This window comes from Daucus carota, chromosome 5 (genome assembly GCF_001625215.2).
Source record: "Daucus carota subsp. sativus chromosome 5, DH1 v3.0, whole genome shotgun sequence".
NCBI lineage: Eukaryota > Viridiplantae > Streptophyta > Magnoliopsida > Apiales > Apiaceae > Daucus > Daucus carota.
This window is the reverse complement of record NC_030385.2, coordinates 16,104,025-16,122,197: the sequence shown is the minus strand read 5'-3', so window position 1 is coordinate 16,122,197 and position 18,173 is coordinate 16,104,025. Positions and strand designations below refer to the sequence as shown.

The following is an 18,173-nucleotide window of genomic DNA, read 5'->3' as shown; positions in this document are numbered from 1 at the left end:
ATCTAGGATGTTAGTGTCTTCCTGGTGACGCTTGCTTGGATTTTTGGTTCCAGGTGCCACATTGTGATATTACAGCATGTGTGGTGGTACAAATTTTGAGTAGACTTAGTGGACCAAATTACCAAGCAGTTGAATTCAGGACTTGTGGATATCGAGGTAGATCTATCATCTGCATTTCAGACATTTGGCAAGGCGTCTTTTCGTCATAATGATCAAGTATATTTATATTTGTCCTATAATATTGTGTTTATATTATTATATAGAATCTTTTTGTAATTAGGTCTCTATTGTTTAACAGGTGAAAGTTTGAAATTAAATCCAAGCTACAAGACTCCAGCTTGCTATAAACCCCTGCTGCGACAAACCAGAGTTCCGCTTCCTATATATGAGTCAATCATAGCCCATGAAATTATGTTTTCATTGCTTTTTGGTATCATATTGACATATTAAAATATTGGAGTTGGGAGCAAATTTACTTTGTAGCTAGTTGGATTTGGTTGGACTTGTGTAGCTAATTTGGTCTGTAGCTATGTAGAATTGGTTGGATTTGTTGAGATTTTTAATATTTAGACACTATATTTCCAATTTGTTTCATGAAATATTGTTGCCATTGATTGATAAAATGTTGCAGCTTGCACTAGCTCATGCATATGTTGCAGTTGTATAACAAAAATTTTGCAGTTGCCTAACAAAAATGTTGCAAATATCAGACCAACAGGTGTCCATACTGACACGTGTCTTCGTCTCGCAGAGACACGTGGAAACTAGTGGACCGACACATGGCACTTTGGGCCCACACGTGGGATCCACCTGGACCAAAAAAATGGGACCTGCAGGGGGACCCACAGGTGGGTCCCACTTTTTTTTCAAAACAAAAGGTCTAACGTAACATAATTTTTTTGTTGCTATAGGGTAGTCAGATGTTGCAATAGCACGTTTATTGTAACATAAAAGGCCGTGTTGCAGTAGGTTACCTACTGTTGCAATAGAAGCCTAAGGCAGCATGCAAAAGTGCAACTTAAATTTTATGTTGCAATAGCCCTTTTTCGGGCTATGGAAACATATTTTGGGGTTATGGCATCATTTTTTTGATGTTGTTGTAGGTCATATATGGCGTAGTGAATTAACTAAAACATATATGCTTCTACTCTAGAGTCACAAATTTTATACAATTTCTTCAAGATGCTGATTGGGTGACAGCAATGCAAGAAGAGCTAAATGAATTTAAAAGAAACAAATTCTGGACTCTAGTACCAAGACCAAAGAATAGATCTATTGTTGATACTAAATGGGTGTTCAGAAACAAAACTGATAGTGATGGAATAACTACTAGAAACAAAGCAAGGCTGGTTGGCAAGGGATATTCTCAACAGGAAGGAACTGACTATGATGAGACCTTTGCTCCAGTTGCAAGATTAGAAGCAATCAGAATTTTCCTAGCTTATGCAGCTCAAAAGAAATTCAATGTGTTTCAGATGGATGTGAAAAGTGCATATCTCAACGGAGAATCTGATATTGATGTATCAGAGTTTGATGAATTCGCATCAGAGTTTGTGTTTTCTGATAATTCCTCATCATTCAGATCCATATTTTCAATGTTAAAGTGCTCCCTCTCAACATGTGCTTGAGGTTGATGATTTGGAATTACAGACTCTGATATAATATTAGAATCAGAGTTTTTCGAATCAAAGTATGCTTCTTCATCTTCAAATCTCAGCTGGTCATGTTCAGTGAAGTCTTCCAGTCTAGTTATCTTCTTATCATCAAAAGATACATGAATGGATCCCATGACCACTCTTGTTCTCAGATTATAAACTCTAAAGGCCTTAGTTGACAGTGGATAACCAACAAAGATTCCTTCATCAGCTTTTAAGTCAAATTTGGTCAACTGTTCAGGATGACTTTTGAGAACAAAACATTTGCAACCAAATATATGAAAGTACTTCAGATTTGGCTTTCTGCCTTTAACCATCTCAAATGGTGTTTTCCCTTGCTTGTTTATTAAAGTTGCATTTTGTGTGAAGCAAGCAGTCTGCACAGCTTCAGCCCAGAAATAAGTTGGCAGTTTTGCTTCTTCCAGCATGGTTCTTGCAGCTTCTAATAGAGTTCTGTTCTTTCTTTTTATTACCCCATTTTGCTGAGGTGTTCCAGGTGCAGAGAATTCTTGCTTGATTCCATTTGATTCGCAGAACTCTTCCATTTTTGAATTCTTGAATTCAGTGCCATTATCACTTCTGATGATCTTAACTGAATCTTTAGAGATCTTGTCCAATTGCTTGACATGCTCAACTAGAAGAGAGAATGTTTCATCTTTACTGTGTAGAAAGTAAACCCATGTATATCTGGGGTATTCATCAACAATAACCAGAGTATATCTTTTCTTTGCAATGGACATAACATTTACTATTCCAAACAGATCAACATGTAGCAGATGATAAGGCTCTAAGAATTGAGGACTTAGTTTTACTTTTGAAAGAAGATTTTCTCTATTTTGGTTTTTGACAAGAATCACAGAGGCCATCTGGTGTACACACTGATTTGGGTAGTCCTTTTACAAGATCCTCCTTCACTAACTCATTTATACTGTTGAAGTTCAAGTGAGAAAGTTTCTTGTGCCAATTCCAACTGTCTTCACCACTAGCTCTGCAAAGTAGACAAATTGCAGAGTTATCAGAGTTTAAAGAGATCTTGGCTTCATAGATATTTTCATGTTTGTATCCCTTCAGAACAAATTTCCCAATGATTTTGCTAACAACTTCACAGTGTTCTTCAAAGAAATTAACATGATATCCTCTGTCACAGATTTGACTTATGCTGAGCAGATTATGCTTAAGTCCTGAGACCAGAGCTACAGATTCAATGATGACATTTTCAAGATTGATATTGCCATATCCCAAAGTTTTCCCTATGTTTCCATCTCCATAAGAAACATTTGGGCCAACCTTCTCCAAAATTCTGATAGAGGGGCTTTATTTTCTGTCATATGTCCTGAGCATCCACTGTCCAGAACTAGGATATTTTTCCTGTTGCCCTGCAATCACATAGACCACTAATGATAAGTTTTAAGGACCCAGACTTGCTTGGATCCTTTGGTCTTGTTAAGTTAGTTAACACTAGCAGCGGAAGATTTATCAGAGTTTAAATCAGAGTTTATGCTAACAGACTTGATATCAGAATTTGTATTTGAAGAAGAAATTTTAATTTTATTCAAGGAAGGTTTCAGTTCATAATACTCATAATAAAGACTATGGTATTCCTTACAAGTGTAAATGGAATGCCATAAACTACCACAATGAAAACAAGGATTCTCTGGTCTAAACCTAACATAACTAGTTTTAGCTTCTGATTTGGGAGACGTGGTGTTTATGTCTTTATTCTTCCTGAAAAAAGAGGCATGATGATTAGAATTTCCATAGTTATAACAAGTTTTCCTAGGAGCATTAGTAATAGGCATGTAGTTGTTGCTTTTGTTTATGCCTAATTTTCCATTTCTATTTTCCTAGGTTCCTTAACCCTGTTTTCTTGTTTTACCTCCTTGAGTTTGTGTTTAAGTTGTTTCTGAGTCATTAAACCTTTATTAACTTGTTTTTCCTGAATTAGTGAATGTTCTGATTATTTCTCTCTCTTTTGCAAGTTCTGATTCAAGAGTTGCATGTTTCTTCAACAGTTCATTTTTAATAATCACAGCATCATCTCTTTCTTTCTGAACTTCTAACATCTGAACTAATTCTTTCTCTAGATAGTCATTCCTTTTCTTTACATCTGAGACTTCAGACTTTAATCTTTCATTTTCTAAAGTCTGATCTCTGTAACTAATATGTAAGCTTTTAAGGAACAATCTTAACTCAGTTATATCTTCAATATTAAATGCAAGAGTAGAATGAGGTACCTTTGTTTCAACAGTCTCAGAGCTGTTATCAGTGTTTGCCATCAAAGCATAGTTGACTTCTTCCTCTGAGTCTGATGTGTCTGCCCAGTTTCCTTTCTGGGTGATGAAGGCTTGTCCTTTGTCATTCTTGGCTTTCTTGCACTCAGTTGCAAAATGACCCTTTTCACCACAGTTGAAGCAGGTAAACTTGGACTTGTCAACTTTTCCTGATTTTTCTTCCTTACCCTCATTCTTCTTGAAACCTTTTCTGTCAGAGCATCTTTCCATCCTTTTAAACTTCTTTCCCTCGTTGAAGTTCTTGTAAGCCATCTTCTTGAAGCTTTTGACCATCAAAGCTGCCAGCTGCATCATCTCAGTGTCACTGTCCTCAGAGTCTGAGGGAAAATCAGAGTTCGAGTCATTATCAGAGTTTGACGACTCAGTATCAGTTTTTGTAACATGAGCTTTCCCTTTGTTTTTCACAACAGCTTCTTCTTGAACTTTGAGAACAACAGGCTTGGGTTTCCCTCCATATCTTTTGTTTCTCTGCTCCATCTCAAGTTCATAGGTTTTCAGTCTTCCAAAAATATTATCAAGAGACATCTCTCCAAGATCATGATTGTCTCTTATGGTTGTTACTTTCAGATCCCATTTTTCAGGAAGAGCTAGTAGGAATTTGAGATTCGAATCTTCCAAATCATATTCTTTATCAACTACGGATAAGTCATTCAGCAGCTTGACAAATCTGTCATACAGATCTGTAAATGATTCACCAGATTTTGAATCAAAATGTTCATACTCTTGAATCAGTATGGTTCTTCTGTTCTTCTTGATGGCTTTGGTTCCTTGACATCTGATTTCCAAAGCATCCCATATTTTCTTTGCAGTTTTACATCCAAATCACCCTAATGGACATAGCATTGTCTAGAGCACTATGCAGTAAGTGCTTCACTTTTGCATTTGTTGCTGATTGATGAGATATCTTCAGGAGTATAATCCTTCTTTTCTTTAGGAATCATCTTCTGAGGTTCATCTCCAACTGCAACAGAGAGTTTGGTTGGCATGTGTGGCCCATCATAAATCCTATCTAGGTATTCTGGATCTGTGGCTTCCAGACACATAACCATCTTCGCCTTCCAAACATGATACTCAGATGCCCTAAGGATCGGAACCCTAATTGACTCATATCTACTGTTTGAGTTTTGATATTTTTCAGCATGATTGTGTGATAAAGATCTCACTGTAGGTATATCAACAGAGCTGGCTCTGATACCACTTGTTAGGCCGAATAAGAACATTATATAACGTTATATAGTGAAAACAATCAATAAAAGAAGACACAAAGAAGAGAATAAATTAACTAAACTCTTATTCACTCAATAACAGTAGCTTACAAATAATCTCTTAGTGATTAATAATTTATCACTAAGAACTGCTAGGTTACAAGAATATTATGCTTGATGCTTAACTCATCTAGAGTAAACCCTAAGCTGTGTTTATATACACAGTTACAGATATCTACTGATTGATTCTGTACTAATTTGCTTCCTAAAATAATCCAATCAATAGCTATCTTCTGCTATCATGATTTACACAATCTTCCTTAATCTTTATTTGCCTTGTTTATCAAGATCTTCTCCTAGAAATTTAGGCGCCTTTATCCTCTGATCAGCATAAACTCTGATATCGTGTGCAGGCTACAAACTCTGATTTCCAGTTAAACCCTGATATGCATTTCTGAAACTAAAAAAGTCAGTTAGCCATGACATCATGAAATATGTAACACAACCGGTAAATTTTAAGTTATTTTATCAGTGCGATATATATATTATATGTTATAATGTCGAATACGTTGAATCGTTATATGAGTATACATATATTCTTTTGTTATGTGTGTACGAACAATCGGACCTTGGCCTGCGTTTTATGATATTAATTAAAAGTTCGAAAAGAATATTAACCTTAATCGCTACGGCGCAAGAGATTCAAATCCACGTCTTCTACTGTATTCCCTGATTCTCCTTGGATGAAGTGTGGCCTTCGATCGCCCAAGGTCTACGTCTCCTTAAAGCTCCGAAAATCCAAAACCCTAGCTAGCTCCTTGAGAAAAACGTCTGCCTCTCTCAAACCCTAGGATGAATTTGTTTTGGTGTGTCTTTCAGCTTTAGGAGAACGAGAATACATATAGGCTATAGTAGGGATCATGGACCATTAGGTCAGGCCTTCCAATGACATTCCGGGCCAGACCTAATGTCATTAAATATTAATTCAATCCACTAAAGAATTAATATTTTCACTTCCTTTCCTAATTCCGTAAATTAATTATTTAATTCGGCTCCCATATTAATTGCTTATAAATTCCCCATGTTTAAGATATCGCATGTCCATTAATTAAATTAATTTCTAACAATTAATTTAATCAATATCTTTTATCTTTGATCATCCACTCAACCTTATAATTATGCAAGAACAAATCTGCCTGCGGGACTAAAGCATAATTAACTTTATGAGCTTTCAAGAGGACATCATCACCCGAATATATTTTTCGGACATGGTTTCCTTTTATAGTTAATATCCCACTCTGTATATAATGTCATTGCCCAATCATAAATTCGTTATTTAAAATAAATTACTTAACTTATGAGTCAAGGCATGTGCATTAAATACAAGTGTCAATCACTACATCCGAATTAAGAACTTAAGCAATAATAACATTATAAAATCTTAGTTCTTTATTGTCAGAATAAAAGAAACAATTATTCTACTAATTTGATCCCGTTCAACATAAACAAAGTATATAAGTATTATTCAATAGTCAAGATAAACTATTTCCAAATAATACTTCAGTCGTTCTAATGGTTTGTCTAACACCATTTAGACTGTGAACCGTTATTATATTATACAAGGAGTTCGGCAATCTAATCTTCTGCTATCACATTTGATACTAGATTGTCTACAATATATAATATACAGACAATGTGAAAACATGCATTTAAGATTTTCAAATAATTTTTATATACTTCAAACGAATATTTCAGTATAACCCTAACAATGTGGTATCCTAAGTGCCACTAGAATACTTTTAATCGTAGCATTTCTATAAACGAGTAATATTTTTGTTACGCGATTAAGTGGAATTGAAATTGTTATGTGGCTTGATGGCATAATTAGATTCTATATTGTGTATAGTAGCCGTATGCGAGAGATTTCGCTATGCGATTAAATATATTACTCGATTTGGCATTATTTGAATATGTGTAACTCTGCGATTATATAATATTAGAGATAATAAATGTGATTATGTGACGCATTATATGTGTATAATCGTATCGTATATCCGTCTATTCGTATTTTATTACGTGAAATATTGTATGTGAATTCTCTCTTTTATATAGATTATATATTGGAGTATTGCTCTTAAACATTCTTTAAAAATATTTCTTTGTCCAAAACTTTTGAAAATGATTTTATAAAATTTGTCAAATCTCATACTGTTTATAATATTAATCTGGTTATTTATGTAATTGTAGTTTATTTATTAAAATCCTTTCATTTTATTGATGCTTTTAATAATTAGAAGATTACATTAGTACCCTCATATAACAATCGGGAATTTTGTGAATTTATATAATTATGTGAATAATAATATGTCTGGTTATAATAATGTTTTTGAGCAATTATAATTTCATCCTGCATAAATTATATTATATGTGATTAACAGCACCTGCCTGATTACATGGATTGAAATAAATTGAGAATTGATAGATTTTATAATTATTTGAATCTTGTAAAAATTAAGATTTAATTTAGTTCATAATTAATCGAAAATATTCCTTGCAATATATGTGAACTCATGTAAATTATATGGTTTAATTGCTGAGCATATAAACGTGTTATTTTAATTGTTTAATTTTGTCCGAGCGGATAAGTTAAAACTTAGATTTATTATATTGTCTCTATTAAAATTGTTTTCAGTTTTAAAATTTAAAATCTGTATTTAGTTGCACCAATATTTTATTCAAATGAAAACTACCGAAATATTTCAGTTTTTGTATTCTAATATATTGATTGATTTAAAAATATTCAAAGATCTCGCAAATGATTATTTTAATTATTTGCAATTTAAAAATAAATTTCGGGCAATTAAATATAAAATTTTCAAATGCCTTAGAAATAAAACTTTTCATGTATTTAACCATTCGAGATTTTCAGTTTTTGTAGTATATTTTGTCTTAGTTTCGGATATGTTTTTGGGCACCAAATATTTATTTTATTGGTTTTTTTTAAATTGGGGTTGTTTCTTTAGTTCTATTTTAATTCTAAAACTCATTTAAATTTGCAGAAAAATAGTGCAGGGTACTAGTATACCAGTATCTGCGTCAGTTATACGTGGCCACTACGTGCAGCACCCATAGGATATATACACAACAGGACACATAGGTTAATTCGTTTGAACGAAAGAAGAGAGAAAGCAAGGGTTAGATTAATCAGCTAATTCAAGTGAGGATCTGTTTATTCTTTAAATCAAATAACCGAGCCCTGCTTTGTATTATATCACTGTGTTATGTGTTGTTGTGATGCTTGGTTCGAGTGGGGTTTGGGGGTTTGTTAAATCGGAGTTGAAAATTGGGGGTGTTCGGCAGTTGGTGGTGGTGGTGTTTAAGGAGCGGCGGCGATTAACGCCGTCGACGGAGTCGTAGCAGAGTGGTGAAGCGACGGTTGTAGTGGCGATGGGGCGTCGAAGCGAAGGAAAGAGGAGATGGTTTGTGTTCGGAGGCGGCGCGATTCACCGGAGTCGGGCGAGGGTCGGGGCGGCTCGCGACTGTTCCTCGCCGAGGCGGCGGCGACGCCGCGACTGTCCAGGCGAGGGAGGAGGTTCCGGCCCGAGAGAGAGAGAGAGAGAGAGAGAGAGAGAGAGAGAGGGGGGGAGGGAGAGAGGGAGAGAGGGAGAGAGGGAGAGAGGGAGGTGGGTCTGGTGGTGGTTTGAGTGAGGAGGCTGCCGGTGAGGCGGCAGCCACAGCGGCCGGTGGCCGGGAAAAGCTAGGGAGAATTTTCGAAAAGCGGAAACAAATGATATATCAAATTTTTTTATTATTTTTATTATTGTTGTTAATTAACAATATTAATAATATTAATAAAATGGATATATATATATATATATATATATATATATATATATATATATATTTGATTGTATATTAGATGTAAAAGTGTTACTATTACAATACAAAATGATTGTTAGTTCTAAACTGTTGTCTTCAAGTATTTTACTGAGTTAATAATGAATGACATGTTCAGTTATAATATTCCTGACTAGTTAGACGACAAAAATTTGATTGATCGGAATTGCTTTATTATAAAGGAGGTGTTGCCCGGATTTTTGGCTATTATTGAAAATTGAATTTGAGTATCAGATTAAGATCATGATGCGGATTCTGGTTAAGATTTGGACAGAGATTCTTGAATTATCGGGTATGATTAATTATAAATAATAAAGCATGTCAATCTCGTGATACGCGACAATGTGATTACGTGTTTAAATTATGAATATTATGTGTACATAATAATTGAAATAATTATATATCACGAAGGGTAGAATTAGAATTCGATTTGGATTTCTTAATTTAGACGACGATTTGGATTTCGTCATCTGAATTATTGTTTTATTGTAGAAGCAAGTATTTAGCAGAAAGCAAAGTTGTGAGTTTGAGAATTCTGTTCAGAGGCAAGTGTTCCTGTCCCGAGCTTATTTTATTGCAATTGATGCTGCTATTATCCTGATTAGTATAAATTTCAAAGTGTACAAACAGCCTGTTCACAATAAATTATTCTCACAAGTCACTATTTATTCTTAAATTGTTAACCAGAAACAATTGTATGTACCAACCTACCTTGACTTATACCTGGACTTTTGACAAGACACTAACCCTTTTTACACCACTAACCAGAATCAAATATTCATACCAATATTTTACCGTGACTTGTGAATTATCTGAACCTAAGTAGTCTGATCTCATTTTACCAATAATTGATTCATTATTTGGAATCAGTTATACACTTTAATTAATTGTATCCACCTTACCAATTTTTACTATTCAATTTTGTCGACTACCCGATATCTTTTCTTTAGTGGTTTAATTTAAATATTGTCGATTGTGTTTTCAATTACTGTTCTCTGAATAGTTCCTTTAGTCAAAATTTTCAAAGCAATTATTGGGAAAGAGATTTACAAATGACAACCAGTTTCTGGTGGTTGATTTATTATGGTAGTATGGGTTTGACTTGGATTTGCTTTCTATTGAAATGAAATTATTTTGTAATTGGAACGTATGCGTAAGAGACCGAGACGCCGGTCCAGCGAATAGGCCAATGTGTGCCTGGAACTCCTCAGATTTGGTGACATGCTTCTTGTATGATCCGGTGCTATCTCGCGACTGATCATCGGCTATAGCACAGCGTTAATAATTCCAATTATATACAAAGAGATTTATGAAAAAGATTTACGAGAAGTATTTTGAAATATTTCTGTGACGGTTTATGATTTAATGCTTTCTTTCCAGCGTTAAGTTATATTGATAAAGTAGAATTATTGATAATTCTTTTAGCAATGATAGTTTTATTTCCTGAACAAGGTTAGCCATGCATTATTATTATATTATTGTTGAGCATGCTTTGCTCATCCTTGCTTTCCGGTGTTCATTCTTTTAGTGAAAACTGAGGATGCCTCGTCTTCCCACCACACGTAAGAGTGTTCCAGCGCATCATCCTTTGGTCTTTAGGTTCCATCTACCTAACCAGGTGTGTTTTGGCATAGATAGTTCGGAGAAGGAGAGTAAATAAGTTTGTAATAAAATATTATTAGAGTGTAAAACTTATCTAGACATTTAGTATTGGCATAGCTTCTCGTCGAAGTTATCCTAATGACATCATGTGTGATGTAATAACTTTATATTCTGGTTTAGTTCTTGTTTCACACTATAACCTGTTTGGATCTCGGTTTGAGGGGTCGTTTGCATGCTTTTATTTATTTACAGGTTGTTTTACTTTCGTGGCACCAAATTCCTGACCCCTGAATTTTGGGCTGTCACAAGTTGGTATCAGAGCTACAGGTTATCAGTCACTGAAACAAGAATAGTTAGGATAGTTTAAGATAAGATCACTTGTTCAGACTCATATAGAGTTTGTCTCGAGGCTATCGGATATAGTCTTGATTAATGAGATAGGATAGCTTTAGTTATTCCATCAAGTATTTTGACGATAAATATATAATATTTCTTGCAGCATTCTAAGTCCGATACAGAGCCTGAGGGGCAGGGGTCACGTTCACCCCATAAAGATGTGGTTGCGCCTTCAGCGACCAGGAGTGTCTATGATTCAGACCCTGCGGAGGATAGTGAGTCGGTGAGGGTTCCAGAGATGCCACCAGTGGGTCCCTCGGCACGTGCTAGAGCTCCTACCGCCACGTCAGCGACATCAGCTACTCTGGTGGAAGCTGGCCAGTATGTACCTTTTCGTCAGTTTGTGCAGCTGAGACAGACGTGCGAGTTCATGCAAGGCCAAAACCAGGAGCTCAGGACTTTGGTTCAGTCTTTATCGGAGAGAGTTGGTTTAGGAGTCTAGGGTGCAGTTGTGGGCGAGCGCCCAGATAGGGATACAACGAGAGAGGTGAGGGTCGTCCTTGCTATTGCCGAGAAGTGGTTGAGGGTCCTTCCTTCTTCGAGTAGTGGGGTCCGCGATCCAGAGGGGGTAGATCGCGTGATGCGCTATGTGTTAAGCAGGCTCCACGAGGTTGGTGATCCAAAGGATGAGTGATGTGGTGGGATGAGCTTGTTGTACATAGAGAGTGTTGTGTGTATTAGATGCATACTATAGATAGTCACCTATTGCAGAGATGGCGCCACTGAGACAACCATAGTTTGTAGGGTTTTTGTGTACCATACCCCACCCTTTCTGCTGGTGACCCGATGCATTCCTTTTCTTGTACTTTCTTTTTCCGTATAGTACGTTTGTACGGTTTTAAAGCGATTATACGCTTGTAGCTTGATATTATATAGTGTCTTTTTTTCCATTACCCACATTGTCTTTACTAATCACTATATAAACTGCTTAATCCTTATTCAGTCATGATTCTTTCTTCATTATCATAGTTTATTCTTAATATGTGAAATCACAAGCAAATTATATAGTAAAATATTAGTATTATCGGGGATATCTAAACCATTTCAGATATCCTTCGATAACTTTATTTAGTAAGTTGCTTGTTTTATCACCAGAATCATGCCGCCAAAGAAAACCGTTCGTGTAGAGACCGCAAATGCAGGCCAGATAGATCCAACCATCGCTCGGATTTTGGAACTTTTGCTTCAGCAAGCTGCTAATCGGGAGAGGCAGCAACAACGCCAGCAAGTGCCTGTCGTTACTTTTAATACTTTCCAGTCAATTAAACCTCCAGAGTTCTTCGGATCTTCCGACCCGATTAAAGCCAGAGCTTGGCTGAAAGAGACTGAGAAGGCATTTTCCGTGGCAAAGGTAAGGGCGGATCAAAAGACCGAATTTGCCAGCTACTTTCTGAAGGAGGAAGCCAAATACTGGTGGGAGTCCATGCGAGCGCTTGAGATAGGAGAAGTTGTTCCATGGGAGAGGTTTACGGAATTGTTCTCGGAGAAGTACTTTCCCAGGTTTATGCAAAATCAGATGGAGCTAAAGTTCTTGGAACTGAAACATGAAAACCTGAGTGTTTCTGAATATGAGGCTAAGTTTACTGAGCTGGCAAGGTTTGTTCCTGAGTACATCAATACTGATGAGCATAGGGCTAAGAGGCTCCAACAAGTACTAAAGCCCTGGTTGCGGAGCAGGGTAGCTGCTTTTGAGTTAACTTTGTAGGCTGCTGTTGTTCAAAAGGCCATGATTATTGAGGGGGAAAGTGATATGTCCCAAAAGGAAAGGGACGGTAAGAAGAGAAAGGTGGAAACCCCAGAAGTTAGTCAGAGGCCGGTAAACTATCAGAACCGTTTTACCCAAAGGCCAGATTTTCGCCAGAGTAAGAATATGGGATTCCAGAGGCCAGAATAGGGTTTCGCAGGTCAAGCTAGTCGACCTCAGCAAGGTAACCGTCAGGGGCAATATAGACCTTCCATTCCTGAGTGCAGAATCTGGGGAAAGAAGCATCAGGGAATATGTTCCAGAACAAATGTAACATGTTTTAAGTGTTAGCAAAGGGGGCACTATGCTAGTGAGTACCAGGATAATAGACCTAGGGGAGCCTCATGCTTCAAGTGTGGAAAAGTGGACCATATTTCGAGAGATTGCAGAACACTAGTTCCTGCCAACAATGTGCCAAGACTTCCAGCACCACAGGCACAACCGCTAGCCATAGCACTACCACCTAAGGCCAGGACTTTCAACATGACCTTGAAAGATGCAGTCAAGGACTCGAGTGTTGTGGCAGGTACGCTTCCTATCAACTCCATACCTGCCAAAGTATTATTTGATTCTGGATCTACCAAGTCATTTGTTTCTGAAGATTTTGCTCATAAATTATCTTGCGAGATTCGTATGCTAAGTGAAGCTTTATCTATAGAAGTAGCTAATCAAGATAAAGTCTCAGTTACTCAAGTTTATCCCCGCTGTGAGATTGAGATTTTAGGTCATGTATTCCTTGCTGACTTGATCCCTATCAAGTTAGGCACGTTTGACGTTATTCTAGGAATGGATTGGTTGACTGATCATGATGCTCAGATCAACTGTAAGAGTAAGCGAGTTGTATTGCGAGCTTTAGACAAATCCAGAGTCGTATTCAAAGGTCAGAAACAGACGAAGGAATTTTTGAGTATTATGCAAGTTAAGAAGTTGCAAAGGTAAGGTTGTGAAGCCTATTTGGCTCACGTGTTAGACTTGAATGCCGAGTCACCCAGCATTGAAAGTATTCCTGTAGTGAATGAGTTCAAAGATGTATTCCCCAACGAACTTCCAGGTTTACCTCCAGACAGGGAAATTGAATTTGCCATTGACCTAGCTCCCAGTACTGAGCCAGTATAAAGAGCGCCTTATCGTATGGCTCTAGTGGAAATGAAGGAATTGGCCACCCAGCTACAAGATCTTCTTGATAAAGGAATAATTAGACCCAGTGTTTCACCATGGGGCGCTCCGGTTCTCTTTGTGAAAAAAAGGACGGTAGTATGAGATTATGTATTGACTACCATGAATTGAATAAGCTGACCATTAAAAACAAGCAGGGCCAGTTTTGAGGGAGTGCAACAAGTGCAACAGCACAGGGCCCATGAAAATTTAGGGCCCCCAATTTATGACTATCTCTTTCTATCTTTTAGTATACTCATGATAAATTTAATATAATATTAATATATCTTTAATTTTTACCATTATTTCATTTAAACACTAATCAATTCTCAACTCCCAACACTCAGCCATGCACGTCTCTTCTTATTCCTTTTCTCTCCCCACAAACTAGTATACTGTACAAGCAATAAATCCCACACGACCACCTACATATTTAAGTCTAACTAGTCAGAAAACAAAAAAATTTCAGTTGTAGTAGTCTAATTTTGTTTATGATATCTTGTTATTTTAAATATGTTAAAATTTTCTTCTGTTACTTGGAAGGGGCTCAATTTCAAAGCCTCGAAAAAGTCCTAGACGGCCCTAAAAACAAGTACCCACTACCCAGGATTGATGACCTATTCGACCAACTGAAGGGAGCGGTATGTTTTTCAAAGATCTATTAAGGTCAGGTGTGACATCCCTCAAATCCGGGGGTCTGGATTTGGTGCCACTTAAAGAAAAACTATTTAAAACCTGTACTTTTGGAAGAAGATAAAAACAAGTATTTCAAAACCTGAATATTTTAAAAAAATGATTTAAATCAAAATCACTTTGACCCCCTAAAAACTGGATCGCTAACAGGTTACAGCACTGAAATCAGAAACCAAACTTCAAATCCTATTACAACTTAAACTACCTTATCAGTTAAACCTCGATAAGAAGAGCAACTAATAACCAATAAATAATCTATTTTACAGCTAATATAAATTGTACCATTCTAATCACAACTAGTTTCCTTGGTATCTTCCAAAATACTCTACCTGATTATCAAGCTGAAACTTAGTCCCTTGTCATCTCGCCTAGCAATATTCTCACGCGCAGCTTAACAAGCAAATCATCTTAATTCCTAGCTGAAAGGGTTAAAAAGAATAGTAAGAGTGAGCCAAACATGCTCAGCAATTATATAAAGGAACAAATATAATAAATGAGATAAAATTTATATTATATAAGATATTGTATATAACCTGCCAGGTATTTTCAACAATACAGAACAACAGTCATATTTTAAAAGTATGGCAATCACAAGAGAATAAAATCATTTAAAACTATTCTGTGAAAAATCATTCGCTTACGGTGCGTTGTGCTAACACGGTGACCAGCCGAGCATCAAGAACCGGAACGGGGCGCTACCTGTCCCAAGAACTAAGGGGCCTAAGGCACACATTGGCCTTAAAATAATGTAACATGTAACCACGACCGGCACCACGGTCCAGCAAATGAATTCCGATTGGTTAACAGTTTATAAATAATACTTCTATATTAGAAGTCTTTTAACATCATTTTCATGTTACTAAAACCAAAAGGTATCCAACCCCTTTAAATCAAAACCTGCATAGTACTCCTCTGTATACAACATTTTACTGTTAACCAAGTTTGAAATCATATATAGTTGGCTATGCTCAACACTCTTAAAAAGAATAATATCAAGAGAATATTGAACAAAATAACCAATTGCCACTAGGAATACGTTTAGCAATAAAGAATTCTAATAGGTCTCAAAATCATTCTTGAATAAATAGAAGAAACTGGGAACTTGCTTTTAACCACAAGAGGAAAATACAAACACTTGCTTTTAAATATAGAAGTTGAATAGGAATACTTGTCTTAACTCTGGTGTCTAACTCAGATTTCTAATAGTATTATCTACTGAACTGTTCCCTTCTGCTTAGTTTCTGACAGACTTTAATAAAATATCCATAACACAGCTTCACTTCATTGGTTTATGTCAGCTTCGCTCCATGATACTATTCACTACTTCTGAACATCCCAGTCGACTCTGTACGGTAGTAAGACAATACTTCAATCTTCGGATCAAACGAAACTAATTACTAAATGCTATGAGAATCTGCAACTAACTACCCTTCGCATATCCATATATAGTAAACAAAAATGTATATAGATATCCACATAATAATATATATACACTGGATCAGTCAGAAAAATAACCACATAATCAAGAAACATAAATATTCCACTCAACTATAATATAATGCTATTAACTGTCAAATATCTATTTATACACAGAATAAACTTAATTTCTAAAAAAAAATTTGGCAGCATATCCTTTATTTGTCGGACTATCCACCTGTTTAAACTAATACCAACAACCAACTAATCAACTTTTAAATCACATAAACTAACAGTTCATGACTAACATCAACCAAGACACCATTATAATTCAATAAATCACCTCGCAACCAATATCCACATATCTCAAGTAGAACACTTATTGAAATTTTATTCTAAATGCAAGTCCCTAAAACAGAGTATACTATTCAATTTAAATATACAAGTTGAATTAAATAAGCATAGCATTATAACTATTTAAGATATCGTATATTTATATTATTAATATTATTATTAACTATTATTACTACTAGTGAAAGTAATAATAATAATAAAGAATAATACTAATATATATTAATATTCGACATCCTAAAATCACCAAGTAAACACAGTTTCACACATTAACAATAACATCAATAATAATGATATGTATTACTGCTATTACTACCAAATCAAAAAATATTATTTATAGATTTTATAAAATATTACGAATCAGTAATTATATAATTCGATTGATAGTCCGATAATTATAGGATACCCTCCCGTAAAATTTTAAAATCTAAATTTTATTTCAAAATCGGGCAGCACCTACTCTATTTATCGGACTACCAGTCGATATCATATCGACACAACAAATCCCAACAAACCTGTAATCAATCCGAATACTAACTTATACTTACCAAACAAAATCAATAATCAATCCCAATTAACTATTATACTAAAGTAAGAATTAAAATATTATAAAACTAAATCAAAATTTGTAGAAATAGTAAGAATCAATAGCTAAGCCAATATTTACTCTCGGCAAGTTCACAACCATCCACTGTAATAAAAAAATAGCCACACATAACCACCAAATTGAGATAATCAAACTCACAAGCACCTACACAATCGACGCACACATAGACATACAGTACACACACACCCACTCCACTGTATACACACGCACACCTCGCTGCACACACTCAACACACACCCAGAACACACACGCACGCACCCATCACACACGCTGATATATACACACAAAATGAATATACACACAGCATCTAATAAGTAGAAAAACGAACTGAAAAAGGGGAAGGAGCGGAGAGAAAACGGAGGAAGAGGGGCGGCGACAGCAGTGGCCGTTCGGGGAGAGAGGCGGCGCGGCGGCGCGGAGAGAGACAGATGCGGGGAGAGAGAAAACCGAGAGAGATAGGGGCGCAGGAGAGATTGTGAGCGAGAGAGGCGAGGGAGATGGTGTGCAGGGAGATTTCTGAGGGAGAGAAATTGAGAGAGACAGTGGAGAGTTTGAGAGTTGAGAGAGATTGTGGGATGAGAGAGATTGATGTTTAAACGAAATAATCAGTTTATATGAACTGATTAAGTAAAGCGTGACACGTATCAAAAAAAAGGACTGTCTCGGACTGCTTTTGACAAATTAACGAACAAACTCATAGTTAAAATGATCCGGATAAATACCGAAGTAGTTTTAAAATTCTTAAAATAATCAAAAACTAATAAAATATAATTTTCATGATTTTTGGATCTTTTTTGAAATAAATAGGGAGACCCCACTTTAATCTATACAGAAAATCATTTAGAGTTGAAACATTATCGAAATATCACTACATGAATTTTATAAATCTCTAAAAATATTTAATGAAATTATAAAGCTATAAAAATGATTTTACAGGCAATACACAATTTTATAAAATCCAGTCACTATAAAATCCATAACCAATGGAAATCGATAACACAGCTCAACAATCCAATAGAAATGAAATACACCGACTCTCGAGATTCGAGAATTTGAGAAGCTGGAGATAGAGATTTAATTATCGGAGCCAACCACTGAACTGATGTATGCCATGACATTTCAACAAGAATTACTAGAAAAGATTAAGAGATGTCAGGAAGA

General features: G+C 35.9%; 2 protein-coding genes and 1 long non-coding RNA gene across 10 annotated transcripts in view; 1 reads left to right on the top strand and 2 right to left on the bottom strand.

Moving 5' to 3' along the window:
• Window positions 1–599, top strand: part of LOC108220238 (protein FAR-RED IMPAIRED RESPONSE 1-like) — a 39,925-nt gene extending 39,326 nt beyond the window's left edge. For 5 of the 7 annotated variants that reach the window (XR_010291740.1, XR_010291737.1, XR_010291739.1 and 2 more), the window contains 2 exons: window positions 54–216; window positions 299–599. The gene's annotated coding sequence lies outside the window, so the exon portion shown is untranslated. The remainder of the gene's footprint in view (window positions 1–53; window positions 217–298) is intronic. The other 2 variants (XR_010291741.1, XR_010291738.1) reach the window with 1 other exon arrangement.
• A 2,978-nt stretch (window positions 600–3,577) lies between these two features.
• LOC135152763 (uncharacterized) lies at window positions 3,578–4,995 on the bottom strand. The gene is made up of 2 exons (XM_064093855.1): window positions 4,821–4,995; window positions 3,578–4,581 (listed from the first exon to the last, which is right to left on the bottom strand). Exons 1-2 carry the CDS (start codon window positions 4,993–4,995, stop codon window positions 3,578–3,580), a joined length of 1,179 nt encoding a protein of 392 aa, XP_063949925.1.
• Window positions 4,996–12,129: 7,134 nt separating this feature from the next.
• Window positions 12,130–17,687, bottom strand: LOC108220818 (uncharacterized). Of its 2 annotated transcripts, XR_001806808.2 has the most exons (3): window positions 17,341–17,633; window positions 15,280–15,983; window positions 12,130–15,057 (listed from the first exon to the last, which is right to left on the bottom strand). It is a non-coding gene; the product is annotated as an uncharacterized LOC108220818 (long non-coding RNA). The 2 variants fall into 2 exon arrangements; XR_010291824.1 differs by lacking the exon at window positions 12,130–15,057 and having other exon boundaries at window positions 15,676–15,983; window positions 17,341–17,687.
• Window positions 17,688–18,173: the final 486 nt, after the last annotated feature.